The sequence below is a fragment of the Oryctolagus cuniculus genome, chromosome 2 (assembly GCF_051225735.1).
Source record: "Oryctolagus cuniculus isolate XC-2025 breed Fujian yellow rabbit chromosome 2, ASM5122573v1, whole genome shotgun sequence".
NCBI classification, from domain to species: domain Eukaryota; kingdom Metazoa; phylum Chordata; class Mammalia; order Lagomorpha; family Leporidae; genus Oryctolagus; species Oryctolagus cuniculus.
Window position 1 is genome coordinate 90,005,353 of NC_142868.1, and position 16,293 is coordinate 90,021,645.

At 54.9% G+C, this 16,293-nt stretch overlaps 1 protein-coding gene across 1 annotated transcript; it reads right to left on the reverse strand.

The window, feature by feature from the left end:
• Positions 1-139: 139 nt before the first annotated feature.
• On the reverse strand, positions 140-6,155 carry STAR (steroidogenic acute regulatory protein). Its single transcript, XM_017350352.4, has 7 exons — positions 5,944-6,155; positions 4,503-4,616; positions 4,108-4,235; positions 2,815-2,973; positions 2,526-2,710; positions 1,550-1,643; positions 140-821 (listed from the first exon to the last, which is right to left on the reverse strand). The coding sequence occupies exons 1-7, from the start codon at positions 6,005-6,007 to the stop codon at positions 708-710; spliced, it is 858 nt and encodes a 285-aa protein (XP_017205841.2). The 5' UTR covers positions 6,008-6,155; the 3' UTR covers positions 140-707.
• Between the last annotated feature and the right edge of the window lie 10,138 nt (positions 6,156-16,293).

Consider the following 16,293-nt stretch of genomic DNA (forward strand, 5'->3'; position numbering starts at 1 on the left):
GACTAGAACCCGGTGTGCCGGCGCCGCTAGGTGGAGGATTAGCCTAGTGAGCCGTGGCGCCGGCCCAGAGTTTTCTCTTACAAAAAGTTTTAGAACAGGTGCAGACTGAAGTTTTGTGTTAGTTAATTCTTTATTCTGACTAAGTGCTTGTGGAGAAGGAGAAACCAGCTTGGTCAATAGTTTTGTGTTTTTCTGTGGGAAACACCTGAAATACACAGAACTGGGTAATTGCTCGTTCTTGGGGGTTGGCTATACATGTGTGGTGGGAGAGTAGAGTGTCGCTGCTCCCTGCCAGGGGATGGGAACTCATGAGCCCATGAAGCAGGAGTGCTCAGCCCCTGTCCCTAGCATCACCACACCCATATCAGCCTCTAGCATTTTTAAGATACTATCAGGTATCTTAAGTATCCTGATAGTATCTTAAGATACCCAGGGGGAAAAAGTTTTACAAATATTTTAGGAACCTTGGCCCTCATTCACAGCTTGTGGTTGAATGAAATCATAAGGCTTCCTCCACCTTAGAGGCCCATCCCTGATTTTTCTTGCTACTAAACTTGGACCAGTCTGAATCCCTGTGTCATCTCTACACACTACCGTCCCACTGCCGTCAGCTGAGATCCTAGACGGGCCTGCTGGCTGGCAGCAGGGGTCTCCGGTGCACGCGCAAGCCATGAGGTGTGGCACATCTGGGAGCAGCGAGCTGGTCTTCAACACCTGGCTTTAGAGGCAGAGCTGGACTCCAGGTGCTTGCGCAGGTTGTTGGCAAAGTCCACCTGGGTCTGAGATAGGACCTGGTTGATGATGGTCTTTGGCAGCCACCCCTGCAGAAGATAGAAGTTGGCACTCTGGACACCGTGCCCTATCACAAACACGGACTGCCTGGCCAGAGGACTGACTGCATGTCACGACAGGATTGGCTGGCTGCCCCCCCCCCTTTTTTTTTTGACAGGCGGAGTTAAACAGAAAGGTCTTCCTTTTTCTGTTGGTTCACCCACCAAGTGGCCACTACGGCTGGTGCGTTGCGGCTGGCACGCTGCACTGATCTGAAGCCAGGAGCCAGGTGCCTCTCCTGGTCTCCCGTGCATGTGCAGGGCCCAAGCACTTGGGCCATCCTCCACTGCACTCCCGGGCCACAGCAGAGAGCTGGACTGGAAGAGGGGCAACCGGGATAGAACCAGTGCCCCGACCGGGACTAGAACCCTGTGTGCCGGCGCCGCTAGGTGGAGGATTAGCCTAGTGAGCTGCGGCGCCAGCCAAGGATTTGCTTTTAAGACACAGTCCAGCCCTGTCTTCCCAGCACCAAGACCTTGAGCAGGTCACATGACCTTTCTCGCACCAAGTTTCCTTCTTTCTAAAATGGTAGCTACAGAGTTGAAATTTGATTTGAGAGGTAAGAGGGAACCATTGCAAGCCATTTGTGGAAAAGCAACCAGGCCATCGCTCACGTTCCTTTCCCACCAACAGCCTGTGGTGGTGTTCCCTGTGAGTGGGGGAAGAGCCTATTTTTTTCTCAGCAGACCGACCCCCGAGCCACTCCCATGCCCCTCACCTTGAGGTCGATACTGAGCAGCCAAGTGAGTTTGGTCTTGGAGGGACTTCCGGCCAGGGGATGAAACACCATGCAAGTGGGACCCTGCTCGGCTCTGGCAAATGAAGAGAAGGCATGTCAGGAGGGCAGCTTGGAGATGCCTCACCAGGAATCAGGTTACCCACATTCTTGGCGCACCTTGTCTACTCCCTAAGTTACATCAGGTAAGGGAAGTATTTCACAGTTGTCATGGTGACCAGCTCAGAATAAATGTGGCTGCAGCTGGGAGCGGAGCCTGGAGTCCCCTCGGGCCCTTCGGTTGCTGGGTCACAGGGAGGTTGGGGATGGATGGATCCAGGGTGGTACCCAGGCCCCTTCTCAGTGGTGAAGATTATTTAACATTTTGATCATCAGTACCGCTGCCCTCAGCATGCGGCCTGAACATCAGCCCTGCCCTTTGCTTCAGGAAATGCTTAAGGTTCTTGAACTTTCTGGGAGGGTCAGGACAAACTGGTTGGTTATCAAAGTGAGGTCATCTTGTCTGGTGCACTCTGACTTTGGAAAATGAGATTCTCATAAGAAACAGGGCAGGAGCTGGCGCTGGCCTAGCAGGTAAAGCTGCCGCCTGCAGTGCCGTCTTCCCATATGGGCGCCGGTTCAAGTCCTGCCTGCTCCACTTATCCAGCTGCTGTGGCCTGGGAAAGCAATGGAAGATGGCCCAAGTCCTTGGGACCCTACACCCACGTGGGAGACCAGGAGGAGGCTCCTGGCTCCGGATCAGCACAGCTCCAGGCATTGCGGGCGTGAACCAGTGGGTGGAGACCTCTCTCTCTCTCTCTCTCTCTCTGCCTCTCTGTAACTCTGCCTTTCAGATAAATAAATCTTAAAAAGCAGCAGCAGCTGAGGGTGGAGACTTGCACACTTGGCGCGTGCCCACCAGCCCATGTTAGAGTTAGGGGTGGGTGGGGTGGGGTTTAAAACCTGCGGCCAGCGTTACCTGATGACGCCTTTCTGCTCGGGCATCTCCCCGAAGTGTGTGGCCGTGCCAGCCAGCACGCAGGTGGAGCCTCGGCGCCTGGCACAGCGCACGCTCACGAAGTCGCGGGGCCCCACGAGGTTCCCCGCTGCCTCTGCGGCCAGCTCGTGCGTGATGACCGTGTCCTTCCCAATCTTCTGCAGGACCTGGGAGCCACAAGCACAGCTCAGCAGTGCCTGGGGCTGAGCACCACCCATAGCCCGGGGGAGGGGTGCCCTCCTGGGTCCCTGCCCCTGACCTTGCTCCTCACCTTGATCTCTTTAACACTGGGGTTCCACTCCCCCATGGCCTCCATGCGCTCCACGAGCTCCTCGTAGAGCCTCTCCATGGGCTGGTCCAGCACCACCTCCAGTCGGAACACCTTGCCCACCTGTGGCACCACTTTGCTCAACACCTTGTCCCCGTTCGCCTGTCAGGGACAACGACACTGCTGGCCAAGGTCTCACGGGCAGGACCAGGCACCAGAGGGAAGGGAGCAGGACACAGGAGCTCCAGCTGATGACGATAGGCAGGCATCCGTGGCTGCACAAGACCAGGGAGGGGAACCTGCCCACCTGCCTCAGACCCTTTTTTTCTGGGTGAATGCTGGTGGCCAGCACTGGACCACCCGAGAGGCCCCTGCCCTGACTTCAGGATGAAGAGAGGGAGAGACAGCTGGTCTACAACCAGGTATTTCTCTGAGTGAGATTGTAGAGGTTTGATTTTGTTCCATGCCTCACTTCACACCAGGACATGAGGCCAGAAGAGGTCAGTGAGGATCCCGGGCTGAGAGCAGTGCTGGGCCTACATCCCAGGTCTCTTGACTCAAAACTGTAGTCTGTTAACTCCTCTGCTCTGTAAACTTAAGAGAAATTTTACCTGAACTTTGGGGCAATGGGGAGCAAGTGAGCTTTTGGCTGAGGATAAAGCCACTAAGGTCTGTGGTGACAGAACCACTGGCCTATAGCGTGGACCTTGTCACTGGCATCTGGTGAGGCTGCAGCACCGGGAGCAGAGAGCCCAGGAGGGCACTGGGCCGCCTATGTGTTCCCATCCAGCCCACAAGCTCAGCCGCGAGGCTGGCACAACAGCGGGGAGCAAGCGCTGCGGCTCTGTGCGTGTTCTAACGTAGCGTGATGAGGGCTCTGAATCACAGAGTCCCCCTCGCGCGACCTGCCGAATGTATGCACAGCGTGAAAGGAGACTTCAGCAAGCTTGTGGGGAAATGGAATCAAAAGATGTATGTGTTGGTGCAAAGAATTTTGCAATCCACCTGTGGCTTTTTCATAAGGGGCGTTTTTCCATTCACTTTAAAGGCTCCTCATCCTTGGTATGTTAGCAAAGGATGCAAACAGGATTTCTTAAAGAGTCGCCAAGATGTCTCGTGGGGGTGGGGTGGGGTAACCGAGGTCGACTCTCTGGACAAGGGAAGTCCTCTAAGCCACCTGCTGCCCGGTGGAGGCCGAGCAAGGCCGGCAGTCCCAGGAGCACAGTGGCCCCACTGGCCCTGTGCGCAGCGAGGGCACACTGGGGACCGGCAGCTTTCTGCCCACGCCTTCCCTACCTGCCGGTTCTCCTCCTTCCAGCCCTCCTGGTTGCTGAGGATGCCCAGGGCCTTCTGCAGGGCCTCCTCTCCCTGCTGGATGTAGGCCAGCTCCTGGTCACTGTAGAGAGTCTCCTCCAGCCGAGAACCTGGATGTACAGCCAAGGAGAGATTTACAGCGTCCTCCCACGCCCCTGGCCTGCCCCCAGTGGTCACCGCTCTGATCTCTGAACCTGATCATGACTCTGGAGAGCCAAGACCAAAGCCATAGGGCTGAGCCTGCAGGGGAAGGTAGACAGGGCAACCCCAAGGAGCAGGCAGGGACTCCCAGATGGGAAGGGACTTGCAAAATTAAATGACAAAGGGCAGGAACAGAGCCAGAGCGTCCACCCCCTCCAATGGCCCCAAGCACTTACCAAGCAGAGAGCTCCGACGCCGCACCTGGCTGATCCATGTGTTGGAGGTGGGGCCCCCCAGTGCCCTCCAGTTCAGCTCCTGACCAATGGCCAGCACTGCCTGTTGCCTCAGCCCTGCGGGGAGGCAGAGAAGCCATTATTGCCAGCGAGGGTTACAGAGAGAGAGAACCGGCCTGGAATCACCAATTGCCTAGGGACACAGATTCCTAGGAGACCTAGGAATGCCAGGTCCCTCGCTCCCAGTTCAGGGCCTGTTAGGCTTCAGCAGGCTGCCTGCAGGGCCCTAGTGGTGCGCAGCCTTTGTCTGGAGCGATCAAGCCTGGTCCTGCCCGCAGTGTCTGCGCCAGAGCCTGCTGGAGTTTCTGTCCCTGGAGGGTGCGGCAGTGTCGTTCCAGCAACCAGACAGAGCCTGCTGCAAAAGGCGAGTAAAAGAAACCCATCCCCGCAGAGCAGCGTGGTGGGGCTGTGGGTTGAGCCGCTGCCCCCAGCCCATATCGGAGTGCAGTTCAAGTTGTGGCTACTCAGCTTCCCATCCTGCTCCCTGCTAATGCACCTGGGAGGGAGCACATGATGGCTCCAGTATTTGAGTCCCTAACACTAATGTGGGAGACCCGGGTGGACTTCTGGGCTCCTGGCTTTGGGCAGACACAGCCCCAGCTGTTGAGACCATTTGGGGATTGAACCAGCAGACAGAAGATCTCTCTGTGTCACTCTGCCTTTCAAATAAAGAAGTCTTAAGAAAGAAAGATGGGGCCAGCATTGTAGTGCCTGCTGCCGCCTGTGGGTCTTCAAGCGTGGCTTCTGGCTCAGCGGCGGCTGGTTCAACCCAGCACCCCTGGGACAGACTCATCCAGGTTGCTCTGTGCACCCTTCCATGGCAGCCGCAGAACTAAGCTGGGTGTGGAGTGCCTGGTTTCTGTCTCTTCCTGACTGTACAAGGGTAAGTCTCCCCTGGGGCCAGCATTGGGGCACAGCCAGTGCAGCCGCTGCCTGTGACGCAGGCATCCCATAGGAGCGCCGGTTCAAAGCCCACTTGCTCTGTTTCTGATCCCGCTCCCTGCTAATGGTCCTGAAAGGCAGCAGAAAGTGACTCGAGTGCTCAGGCCCCCACACCCATGAGGGAAATCCTGAAGGAGTCCCGGCTTCGGTTCGGCCCAACCCTGGTCAGTGCAGCCACCTGGGGGGCGAACCAGCAGATGGAACATTGATCTCCCTCCCTCTTTCTGTAACTCTGCCTTTCAAGTAAATAAATAAATAAATCTTAAGGGGAAAAAAAAGTCAAGACTAACTTTTCCTTCTACCAAAGACGGTCTGAAGGGAAGAGAGTTGCCCAGGTTCCACCCACCAGGGATGAGAACCTGGCTGGCCCGACACCCTATCCATCCCTTCCCCGACTAAGCCGCACAGCCGGGGAGCTGGGTCCCCACCCCAGGGATCTCACCCTTCATGTTGCGCATGTGTCTGTAGGAGCTCCCAGCACACAGCTTGAATGTCGCTAGCAGCATTGTCTGCTGGCAGGTGTGACCGTGTGACTGTGTGACTGTGTGACCGTGCCGCTGCCACCGCCGCCGCTGCTTCTGCTCTCTCGAGGGCGGCTGCTTCGTCCTTATGAACTCTTCAAGGTCCACCCCCAGGTCCTGCAGCTGTGGCCTGGGCTGTGTGCGCTGCGTCTTAAATGCCCCCAGCTGAAGGCTATGCTTCATCACAAGGAGATAACAAAGCCATCACTCAGCAAGCAGAGGAAGGGGTCAAGGAGATGAGCGATTGCCACATGCCGCTGCTCGCTGCTCGAGCTGCTTGTGGGTTAGGGGAGGGTGGAAAGGAGCGGAGCAAGGCCTGCCAGACCCAGCGCAGCAAACCGGCGGCGGCCGCGGTGGAGCCAGCACGTGGCCCCCAGAAATTTGCAGTGTGGGTTTTAGAAACTGCAGCTGTCACAGGTCTAGCATTGAGGCTCTGAGAAACTTGCATTGAAAAGAAAAACCGCCAGGTGATTGCAGTGCAGGTGAGAAACGCCGCCCCGACAGTGGGCCAGGGGGCCTGCAGGAAAACCCGTGAGCCGAGCTGGGAGGAGCTCTCTGGCTCCTGTTCTTACAAACGACGAACCTCAAGTCCAGGGAGCAGAAATGACTGTTCAAGGTCACACAACTGGCAGGACGCTAACACAAGTCCTCTGGCCTTGGGTCCCTCTGTGGTTCCCCCTGCAGCCCCTTGGCCACTGTGTGTGCTCAGTGGTTCATTCATTTACTTCATTCAGTGATACGGACAGCGGGCACCAAAGCCGTGCTCACGTTAGTTCTCCTCTGAGGGGTTTTGTGCTGGACCAAGCTGTGCTGTGGGGGCTTGGCACGTGCAGAAAGCAGGGCAGAGAGGGTGCTCACCCCGGGCTGTGCACCACGGGGGACCTGTGCCAGGTCTCAGTGAGGCCACCGAGGCAGCTAAAAGATCACCCAGATTTGCTCCTGGGTGACACATGGCTGTCTCCTGTCACCACTCCTGGGGGCAGTAGCAGGGCCTGGTGCTCCTATCTCCCTGCCCTAAATGTGAAAGGGGCAAGGGTCTCCCGAGAGCCAGGTGCACAGAGCAGAGCAGGCGCGGGGTCTCCCCTGGCTGCCACTCAGGCCCACTGCAGGCCCTGCTTCTCCTTGGCCACCCGCATCTTCAGGAAGGCTTGTTCTCCTGACTGCCACCTGCAGTACTTGGAGGGTACCACGGCTTGAGCTCCTCCACGTCTCTCTCGGGGTGGGGGTGGGGTTCCATCTGCTGGTCACTTCCCAAATGGCTGCAACAGCCAGGGCTAGACCAGGCCAAAGCCAGGAGTCAGGAGCTTCCTCCAGGTCTCCCATGTTTGGGCCAGCTTCCGCTGCCTCCCAGGTGCATCCGCAGGGAGCTGAATTGGAGGCAGAGCAGGTGGGACCCAAGCAGCTGCTTAATGTGCTGCCCTGCAACACCTGCCCCCATCTGCCTGTCTCTGGTGAGGCAGCCCTGTGCCCACTTCCCCTCCAACCCGCCCCCACGGGGACTCTCGCCCCTTCTCGGTTGGATCAACCAGGGAGGCAGCCGTGCAGCCCAGGGAAGACAGGCCCAGGCCCAGTGCAGAGACCGCGCAGGCAGCCACGGTGCCAGCTGCCCAGGGGGGCTCCCCTACCCGTCTGCGCAGTCCACGTGTTCCCGGCTGCGCACGTGCGCCCTCCGTGCCTGCTCGCGGGAGGGGGCCGGGACTACGCCATGGGCCGCGCAGATAACGTTCAAGGCCCTGCTGTTGCCATCTGCTGTTGCCATCCCGTGAAGAATGCAGTCATTCTGAGAAGGGAGGAGGCGGTGCAGGAGACGGGCGCTGAGGCCTAACACGGCTGCTGATGTCACAGGCTGTCACTGACTCAAGGAGGGGTGCACGGTGACCTCCCCGAGGGCCAAGGCTTTCTTCCTCTTCATCCTGTCCAGGCTGCACGTTAACTCTTGCTGTCCCTCTGAGCAGTAAGCTGGGAGACTTCCTCTGCTTCTGCAAGTTTTCTGTATCTGGCTCTGCCTTTTTTTTTTTTTTTTTTTTTTTTTTTTTTTTTTTTGACAGGCAGAGTGGGCAGTGAGAGAGACAGAGAGACAGAGAGAAAGGTCTTCCTTTGTTGTTGGTTCACCCTCCAATGGCCACTGCGGCCGGCGCACCGCGCTGATCCGATGGCAGGAGCCAGGTGCTTCTCCTGGTCTCCCATGGGGTGCAGGGCCCAAGCACTTGGGCCATACTCCACTGCACTCCCTGGCCACAGCAGAGAGCTGGTCTGGAAGAGGGGCAACTGGGACAGAATCGGCACCCCGACCAGGACTAGAACCGGGTGTGCCAGCGCCACAAGGCGGAGGATTAGCCTAGTGAGCCGTGGTTCTGGTCGCCTTTTTTTTTTTTTTTAAATGATGTATTTATTTATTTGAAAAAGTTATAGACAGGGGCCGGCGCTGTGGCACAGCGGGTTAACGCTCTGGCCTGAAGCACCGGCATCCCATATGGTCGCCAGTTCAAGTCCCGGCTGCTCCACTTCCGATCCAGCTCTCTGCTATGGCCTGGGAAAGCAGTAGAAGATGGCTCCAGTCCTTGGGCCCCTGCACCTGTGTGGGAGACCCAGAAGAAGCTCCTGGCTCTTGGCTTCGGATTGGCGCTGCTCTGGCCATTGCGGCCAATTGGGGAGTGAACCATCGGATGGAAGACCTCTCTCTCTCTCTCTCTCTCTCTCTCTCTCTCTGTGTGTGTGTGTGTGTGTAACTCTGACTTTCAAATAAATAAATAAATTAAAATCTTTTTTTTAAAAAAAGAGGCAATCTAGTGGAAATGCCTATCTTTAAAAAAAAAAAAAGCTATAGACACACACACACACACACACACACACAGATCTCTCCAGTGGTTCACTCCCCAAGTGTCTGCAGCAGCCAGAGCTGGGAGTCCTGGAAGAAGCTTCTGCCTCCTGGCTTCAGATCAGCCCAGCTCCAGCTGTTGTGGCCATGTGGGGAGTGAACCAGCAGATGGAAACGTCTATCTCTCTGCCTCTGCCTCTCTGTAACCCTGCCTTTCAAATAAAAGAGAGAGAGAGAAAGAGAGAGAACGCTGAGTGAAGGAAGCAGGACACTCACATCTGGCAGCAAAGTCGGGCTCTTGGCACTGTTGCTTAATCTGTGAAACCTGGGGCTGCTGTCGCCTCTCCTGTCATTTGAAGTCCTGCACCAGACTTCAGGGCGGTGGACGAGCTACTCCGCTGCTGTGCGGGAGGCCCTTGCTTTCCTCTCTCTCCCCCAATTCAGACAGCAAGCCGGACTTTAGATCTCCTTGCCCAGGGACTTTCGCAGGGAGTGTAGAGGCTTTTGGTTTTTGTGATCGCCTGAACCGGAAGAGCAGATGGGGCGAGTAACCTGAACTTAACCTTTCAGATCTTCTATGCAGTCTTCATACTGTTTTTTTTTTGTTGTTGTTGTTGTTGTTTTTAAGATTTATTTTATTTATTTACTTGAAAGAGTTACAGAAAGAGGTAGAGACACAGAGAGAGAGAGGTGTCTTTTCATCTGCTGGTTCACTCCCCACATGGCTGCAATGGCTGGAGCTGGGCTGATCCAAAGTCAGGAGCCAGGAGCTTCTGGTCTCCTATGTGGGTGCAAGGCCCCAAGCACCTGGGGCCATATTCTGCTGCTATCCCAGGTGCATTAGCAAGGGAGCTGGATCGAAAGTGGAGCACCAGGACTTGAACCAGCATCCAGATGGGATACTGGCACCGCAGGTGGTGGCTTTACCTGCTGCACTAGAGCGCCAGCCCCTCCACACCGTTTTAAGAAAATTTTGGGCCGGCACCACGGCTCAATAGGCTAATCCTCCACCTAGTGGCGCCAGCACACCGGGTTCTAGTCCCGGTCGGGGCGCCGGATTCTGTCCCGGTTGCCCCTCTTCCAGGCCAGCTCTCTGCTGTGGCCAGGGAGTGCAGTGGAGGATGGCCCAAGTGCTTGGGCCCTGCACCCACATGGGAGACCAGGAGAAGCACCTGGCTTCTGCCTTCGGATCAGTGCGATGTGCTGGCCGTGGTGGCCATTGGAGGGTCAATCAACAGCAAAGGAAGACCTTTCTCTCTGTCTCTCTCTCTCACTGTCCACTCTGCCTGTCAAAAAAAAATTTTTTTTGAATTGGTTGTCAACCTAATTAGGTGAAGAACACTTAATAGTGGCTTCAAAGGACTGAGGCTCTAGAAGGGAGGAATTCCATGTCAAAGGGTAGAGGTGATACAATTGTTCTCAGGGCTGGCCCTGTGGCACAGGGACTAAGCTGCCACCTGCAGTCCCTGGGAGAGCAGCTTCAGCCTGGCCCATGCCTGGCCACTGAGGTCATCTGGGGAGTGAGCAAGTGGATGGACAATCTCTCTGTCTCTGTCTGGGTCTCTCTCTCTCTCTGTAACTCTCTCTGTAATTGCCTTTCACATAAGCAAATACGTTTTTTTTAAAGACAAGATTCTCTATCAGGATTGTGATGGTGGTTACATAACAACATGCAGCTGTTAGAACTTGGGGCTGGCGGGGGCTGGCACCGTGGCTCACTTGGTTAATCCTCTGCCTGTGGCGCGGCATCCCACATGGGCACCGGATTCTGTCCCGGTTGCCCCTCTTCCAGTCCAGCCCTCTGCTGTGGCCCAGGAGTGCAGTGGAGGATGGCCCACGTGCTTGGGCCCTGCACCCCATGGGAGACCAGGAAGAGGTACCTGGCTCCTGGCTTTGGATTGGCACAGCGTGCCGGCCGTGGCGGCCATTTGGGGGTGAGCCAACGGAAGGAAGACCTCTCTCTCTGTCTCTCTAACTCCGCCTGTCAAATAAAAAAAAATTAAAAAAAAAAAAAAACAAAACTGGGGCTGGCTTTTGGGGTACTCAGATGCCGCAGCAGGGTGCCTGGTTGAGTCTCAGCTGCCCTTCTGAATCCAGCTTCCTGCTCACGTGCACCCTGGGGGGCAGCAGGTGATGGTGCAAGGAGCTGGCTTCCTGCCACTCTTAAGGGAGATCTGGGTTGACTTCGGGGCTCTTGGTTTCAGGCTGGCTCAGCCCTGGTAATTGCTGGCATCTGGGGCGTGGACCAGAAAACAGAAGCTCGCTCTCTCTCTCTCTTTTTTTTCCCCCAAATACAATGAGGAAGAAGAAGAAGAAAACTGACCAAGCAAACTGCAAGCAAATTATACCTCAATAAACCTGACCAGAAAAAACAAAACCTGGCCTTCTAGACACAGGGTCCCAGGCAGCTCGGTGTCCTGACCTTGGGGTCTGGCCAGCGCTGAGCGCTCTCTCTGGATTGGCCCTAGCTCCTGGCGACGTGGGCCCTGGCACCACCCGATTCTCCGCTTCCAAAACCACAGCAACTTGAGGTCAGGATCTGGCCACACAAGCCCGGCTGAGTGTCCGCAGTGGGGAGGGGCAAAGGAGAAAGGGTAGGAGACAGGCAGCTGAGAGCAGAAAGGGGGCAGAGAAGGGAGTGAGACAGAAAGGAAGGAAGGAGGAAGGCTTGGGGTCTTGTCTTTGTTTCCCAGCAGCCCTGGCAGCAGCTGCGGGTCTGAGGGGCCGGGAGCTCCGGACAGGTGGACAGCCCAGGACGCTGGGACTGGCAAGCAGCAGGGGGAGGTGTGCTCCGTCTTCTGCTTTCTTCATGGGGAGAGGAAATTTTTTTTTAAAGAATCGGTTTTTAAAATGAGTTTTTCATCCATTTGATAGACACAGAGAAAATATCCCCTCCACCGGTTTACTTCCCAAATGCCTGTAACACCAGGGCTCAGGCCAGGCTCAAGCCAGGATCCTAGATCAGCCATGTTTCCCACATGGGAGGCAGGGACTTCATCTGCTGCCTCCCAGGGTGTGCCTAGCAGGAAGCTGGATTTGGAAGCAGAGCTGGGACTTGAACCCAGGCGTTCAATATGGGATGTGGGTGTCCCAAGCAGCCTCTTAGCACCTGCACCAGATACTCCACCCCAAATTTGTTTATTTATTTATTTATCTTTTAATATTTATTTATTTGAAAGTCAGAGTTACACACACAGAGAGAGAGGCAGAGGCAGAGAGAGAGAAAAAGAGGTCGTCCATCTGCTGGTTCACTCCCCAATTGGCCAGAGCTGTGCCGATCTGAAGCCAGGAGCCAGGAGCTTCCTCCCGGTCACTCATGTGGGTACAGGGGCCCAAGGTCTTGGACCATCTTCTACTGCTTTCCCAGGCCATAGCAGAGAGCTGGATGGGAAGTGGAGCAGCCAGGTCTCAAACCCGCTATGCTACAGTGCTGGCCCCCAAATTTGTTTTTTATCTTGGGCCACTTAGGTGGATAAAAGAGCAGCCTAATTAGCCACAGTAAGCACAGTCTGTAGGTCCATTACCCAGGGACCCCTCGAGGGGTGATAGACAAGATGGGAGCCGACACTGAAGTGGGAGGAAGATGGGATAAGAGTATTTTACACCTAACAACCTTAATAGGAGCCTCACCCTCTGCCTCTCTGACCCCATGTTCCCCTAGGATCCATTTAAAAAAAACCCGCTTATTCACTTTTAAATTTATTTGGGGGGGGGTGGGGAGAGAGAGAAAGAGAGAGAGAGATCTTCCATCTGCTGGTTCACTCCCCAAATGCCCAGCTCTCTCCACACCTGTCATGCATGGAGGGTCTCAGGCTGTCCTCCCTGTAGGGGAAATGTCTTGCTCATTGCTCAACTCCTGTTCCTGTTCGCTCAGCGAGTCCAGCTGTCCTCGCCTTTTGGTGCCCTGGTGGTTTCCGGGGCATGTGGGCTTCTGAGTGTGAGTTCACTGCCTGCTCCCCTCTGCCCCCTCACCGTCCGTCTGTCACCCGTCTGTCCTCAGCAAACACACAGACCCTGAGACCTCATCATGCTGGGGTGAAGCAGACAAACATGCTATCCTGATGGGTTTACCTAAGCTGGGGGAGCAGAGGGTAAACGAGGAAAGTGTACTGCTAGGGTGGGGGTTTCTGTGGGGGCAGCGGCAGGGGACGTGGCTTTGAAGAGGCACTCAGGGAGAGGATGCTGGAGCAGGAATCTAAGGACATCGAGGCCAGCATGCATGCATGTGACTGGGGGCAAGAGCTGCCTGAGCACAGAGAAGGGTACATCCAGCCCTACATAGGACACAGGTGATTTTCAGGGGTTGAAATGAGAGACGTGAGGGGCCGGCATTGTGGGGTAGCAGGTAAAGCCGCTGGCTGTGCTGCCAGCATCCCATGTGGGCTCTGGTTCATGTCCCAGCTGCTGCACTTCCGATCCAGATCCCTGCTGGTGGCCTGGGAAGAGCAGCAGCAGCTGGCCCAAGTAGTTGGGCCCTGCCAACCACATGGAAGACCCGGATGAAGCTCCTGGCTTTGGCCTGGCTCAGCCCTGGAAGGGGTTGGGGACTGTTTCATGTACTACCTCTCTTCTAGCATTTTCTCTGCCACAGATCCGACTAGAGGTTGGGACCTGCACACATTGGTGGCGCCAGGCGCCTCGTGTCTGGTGTACCCGCTGGCTCGCACTCTGTGCCGTCTGCACTCTGAAAGGAGAGGACTTGCCAGCTTTCGCCTGCTTATTGTTGCGGGATTCACTCTGAACAGCTTCCCAAAGACGTCACGATAGGCTGTTAGGAGGGCATCTGGGTCGCTCTACTGAGGGCCCAAGGCCTATTTATCAGAGCAGGGGAGGATCCTGTGGTTTCTTTAGCTAAGAGCTCCCAATCTAAGGTCAAGGGCCAAGGAGGGGAGCAGAGAACTGCAGGAAGAGCGAGATATGCTGCCGTGCTCACTTATTTCAGAGTGACGGTGGCTTTGGGAGATCTTCCTCATTTGTCTCCCATGAAAGCTGTCTCCTGGGAATCCCAGCTGGAAGAAACTCTTAAAGATGAAATAAAAGTTTGAACTGGGTTCGATCCTGAAGTCTAAGAATAGAAGAGATGGCCCAGGGGACATCAGCCCCAGATCATTATCTGCAAAGAAGTGGAATGGACAGTGTGAACAGATTCCTCCTTCAGGTCTAATTCTTGGTTGCTGTATGTATGGTAAAACCTTAGGGGCCAGTGTTGTGGCATAGTGGGTTAAGCTGCTACCTACAATGCCAGCAACCCATATGGGCTTGTTTGAGTCTGGGCTGCTCCTCTTCTGATCCAGCTCCCTGCTAACGTGCCTGGGAAAACAGCAGAAGATGGCCCAACTGCTTGGGCCCCTGCACCCACATGGGAGACCTGGATGGAGTTCCAGGCTCCTGGCTTCAGACTGGCCTAGCCCCAGGTGTTGTGGTCATTTGGGGAGTGCCCAATGGATGGAAGATCTCTCTTTCTCTGTAACTTCCTCTCAGGTAAAATAAATACATTTAAAAAAAAAGTTTAAAGAATAGATTATATGCCTAATGACAAAAATCTTGCTATGGGGGCTGGCACTGTGGTGCAGTGGGATAAGCTGCAGTCTGCAGTGCTGGCCTCCTATAGAGCGCTGGTTCAGGTTCTGGCTGCTCCATTTCTCTCTCTCTCTCTTTCTTTCTTTCTTTCTTTCTTTCTTTCTTTCTTTCTTTCTTTCTTTCTTTCTTTCTTTCTTTCTTTCTTTCTTTCTTATTTGACAGGTAGAGTTATAGACGGTGAGAGAGAGAGACAGAGAGAAAGGTCTCTTTTCCATTGGTTCACTCCCTAAATGGCCGCTACGGCCAGCGCTGCGCTGATCCAAAGCCAGGAGCCAGGTGCTTCTTCTTGGTCTCCCATGCGGGTGAAGGGACCCAAGCACTTGGGCCATCCTCCACTGCCTTCCCGGGCCACAGCAGAGAGCTGGACTGGAAGAGGAGCAACCGGGACTAGAACCCGGCGCCCATATGGGATGCCGATGCTGCAGGTGGAGGATTAACCAAGTGAGCCATGGCACCAGCCCATGGCTGCTCCATTTCTAATCCAACTCCCTGCTAATGTGCCTGGGAGAGCAGCAGAATATGGCCCAAGTGCTGGGTCCCTGCACCCATGTGGGAGACCTGGAAGAGGCTCCTGGCTCCTGGCTTTGGCCTGGCGCAGCCCTGGCCGTTGCAGCCATTTGGGGAGCAGCCCAGCAAATGAAAGATCTCTCTCTCTCCCTAATTCATTCATTCTTCCCTCCTTCCCTCCCTCCTTCTCTCTTTCTCTCTCCCTTTCTTCTTCCTTCCTTTCTTTCTTGTCAGAGTTACACAGACAGAGAAGGAGAGGCAGAGAGGTCAGTCTTCCATGCACTGGTTCTCTCTCCATTTGGCTGCAGTGGCCGCATCTGTGCCGATCCGGAGCCAGGAGCCAGGAGCTTCTTCTGGGTCTCCCATGCGGAGACACAGGGGCACAGGGGCCCAAGGACTTGGGCCATCCTCCACTGCCTTCCCAGGCCATAGCAGAGAGCTGGTCGGAAGAGGAGCAGCCAGCACTGGAACCGGTGCCCATATGGGTTGCCGGCAGTGCAGGCGGTGGCTATACCCACTGTGCCACAGTGCCAGCCCCTCCCTAATTCTTTCAAATAAATAAATAAATCTTTTATAAAAGACTATATATATATATACACATACATACATACATATATATATCTTGCTATGGCTTGGAAGCAAACAGATTTAAGTGTTCTTGACTTTAAGTATAAGAATAAATTCTAACTTTTGCTATCACTTTTGGGACTGTTTGATGGATGTTGCAAAGACAAGGAATCAGCATCTCTCGATAGTGTCAGGTATTCTTAGAGAGACTCAGAAACTCAAAAGCTCTCATTCTGTCACCCATCACAAGCGTCTCAGACAAATGGTTTTCAAAAGTTGGTGATAGGTTTCTCCCTTTATGTGGGTAGTTAATAGCATTTTGGCTACTGAATAGTAAGATTATAAGCAAAACACTAGAGAAATCATTAAGTCCAATTTTTTTTAAAGGTTTATTTATTTGAAAGGCAGAGTTACAGAGAGGCAGAGAGAGAGAGAGCCTTCTATCTGCTGGTTCACTCCCAAAATGGCTGCAATGGCCAGAGCTGGGCCAACCTGAATGAAGCCAGGAGCTTCTTCTGGGTCTCCCACTTGGATGCAGGGGCCCAGGCACTTGAGCCATTTGCTACTGCTTTCCCAGTCCATAACAGAGAGCTGAATCAAAGCAGAGGACCCAGGTCTCAAACCAGTGCCCATATTGGATGCAGGCACTGCAGGCAGTGGCTTTACCCAGTTACGCTACAGCAGCAGCAAGTCCAACTTTTTAAAGATTGTATTTATTTGAAAGCCAGAGGGAGGGGGAGAGGAAGAGGGAAAGGTCATCTGCTGGTTCACTCCCCAGATGGCCATAATGGCCAGGTCT